The following is a 1184-nucleotide window of genomic DNA, read 5'->3' on the forward strand; positions in this document are numbered from 1 at the left end:
CAAAATTGGTCACCATTCATGCATGAAGATATCCTCTGTTCAGATTTTCCAGAAAGAATTATTTATTTTTGTTCAGTTGGGAAACAGAATATTAAAATTTTAGTGAGTTACCAAGAGTTCTACATCTAAAAGCATAGCATATGTAAGCTCCAAATTATAGAAGGTCTGATTCCAAAGAGTTTCCAAAATTATGTTTCTATTTGTTCATTACATTAAAGTAGAATGATTTTGAAATAGTAACCATTGTTCAAACATGCCTGTTACTCAACAAAACACCACACAATTGGATCATAGATGGAAAAACTTGCAATATAGTGTTTTGGTATTTTGAATAACTCTTGTCTTTCAAGGTGCATGCATTTAGAACATTGATTGTGATATGCTTTATGATTTTCAAGTACAATAGTCATTTCTAAAAATTAAAAGACTTGAAATTTTCTGGGATAAAGTTTTTTTTTTTTCTTTTTTTAAGCAGCAACTCCACAGAAATACAAAGGAAATCACTGGTTTTGCAGATAGAACTGAGAAAGATTTAGTAAGGGAGAAAAGAACCTTAACATCACTGTCATTTTAATTGGCTGAAGTTTTCTCTCCTCTGAAGGACTTTAATGACAGCGCTCTTCACCTCTCTGTTCCTGAGGCTGTAGATGAGGGGATTCAGCATGGGGATCACAATGGTGTAAAACACAGAGGCCACCTGATCCTTGCCCAGGGAGTAGGACTGCTTCGGCTTGAGGTAAGTAAAGATCATAGTGCAGTAAAATATGGAGACACCCAGCAGGTGGGAGGCACAGGTGGAGAACGCTTTTTGCTTTCCTGCAGTGGAGTGAATCTTCAGGATAGTGGAGAGCATGGACACATAAGATCCAGATATTGTGCTAAGAGACAGCATTAGGGTGGATCCAGCAACAATGAACAACATGACCTCAAAGCCATGGGTGTCACTGCAGGACAGGGCTAAAACTGCTGGAGTGTCACAGAAAAAGTGATGGACGACATTAGAATTGCACAAGTTTAGTCTGTGAAGGCAAAGCACATTGATAGAGGAGTCCATAAATCCAATCATATAGGACCCAGTGAGCAGGGCCCAGCACAGTCTCGGGGACATAATAACTGGATAGTGCAGAGGGTTGCAGATAGCTACATAGCGGTCGTAGGCCATGGAGGAGAGCAGAAAGCATTCG

General features: G+C 39.4%; 1 protein-coding gene across 1 annotated transcript; it reads right to left on the reverse strand.

The window, feature by feature from the left end:
- Nucleotides 1-565: 565 nt before the first annotated feature.
- Nucleotides 566-1177, reverse strand: LOC101572425 (olfactory receptor 8H3-like; the record flags this gene model as incomplete). Its single annotated transcript, XM_004648811.1, has 1 exon — nt 566-1177. A coding segment is annotated over one exon (612 nt), but the record flags the coding sequence as incomplete, so codon positions are not given.
- Nucleotides 1178-1184: the final 7 nt, after the last annotated feature.

This window comes from Octodon degus, unplaced genomic scaffold, assembly GCF_000260255.1.
Source record: "Octodon degus isolate 3935 unplaced genomic scaffold, OctDeg1.0 scaffold03281, whole genome shotgun sequence".
Lineage (NCBI taxonomy): Eukaryota > Metazoa > Chordata > Mammalia > Rodentia > Octodontidae > Octodon > Octodon degus.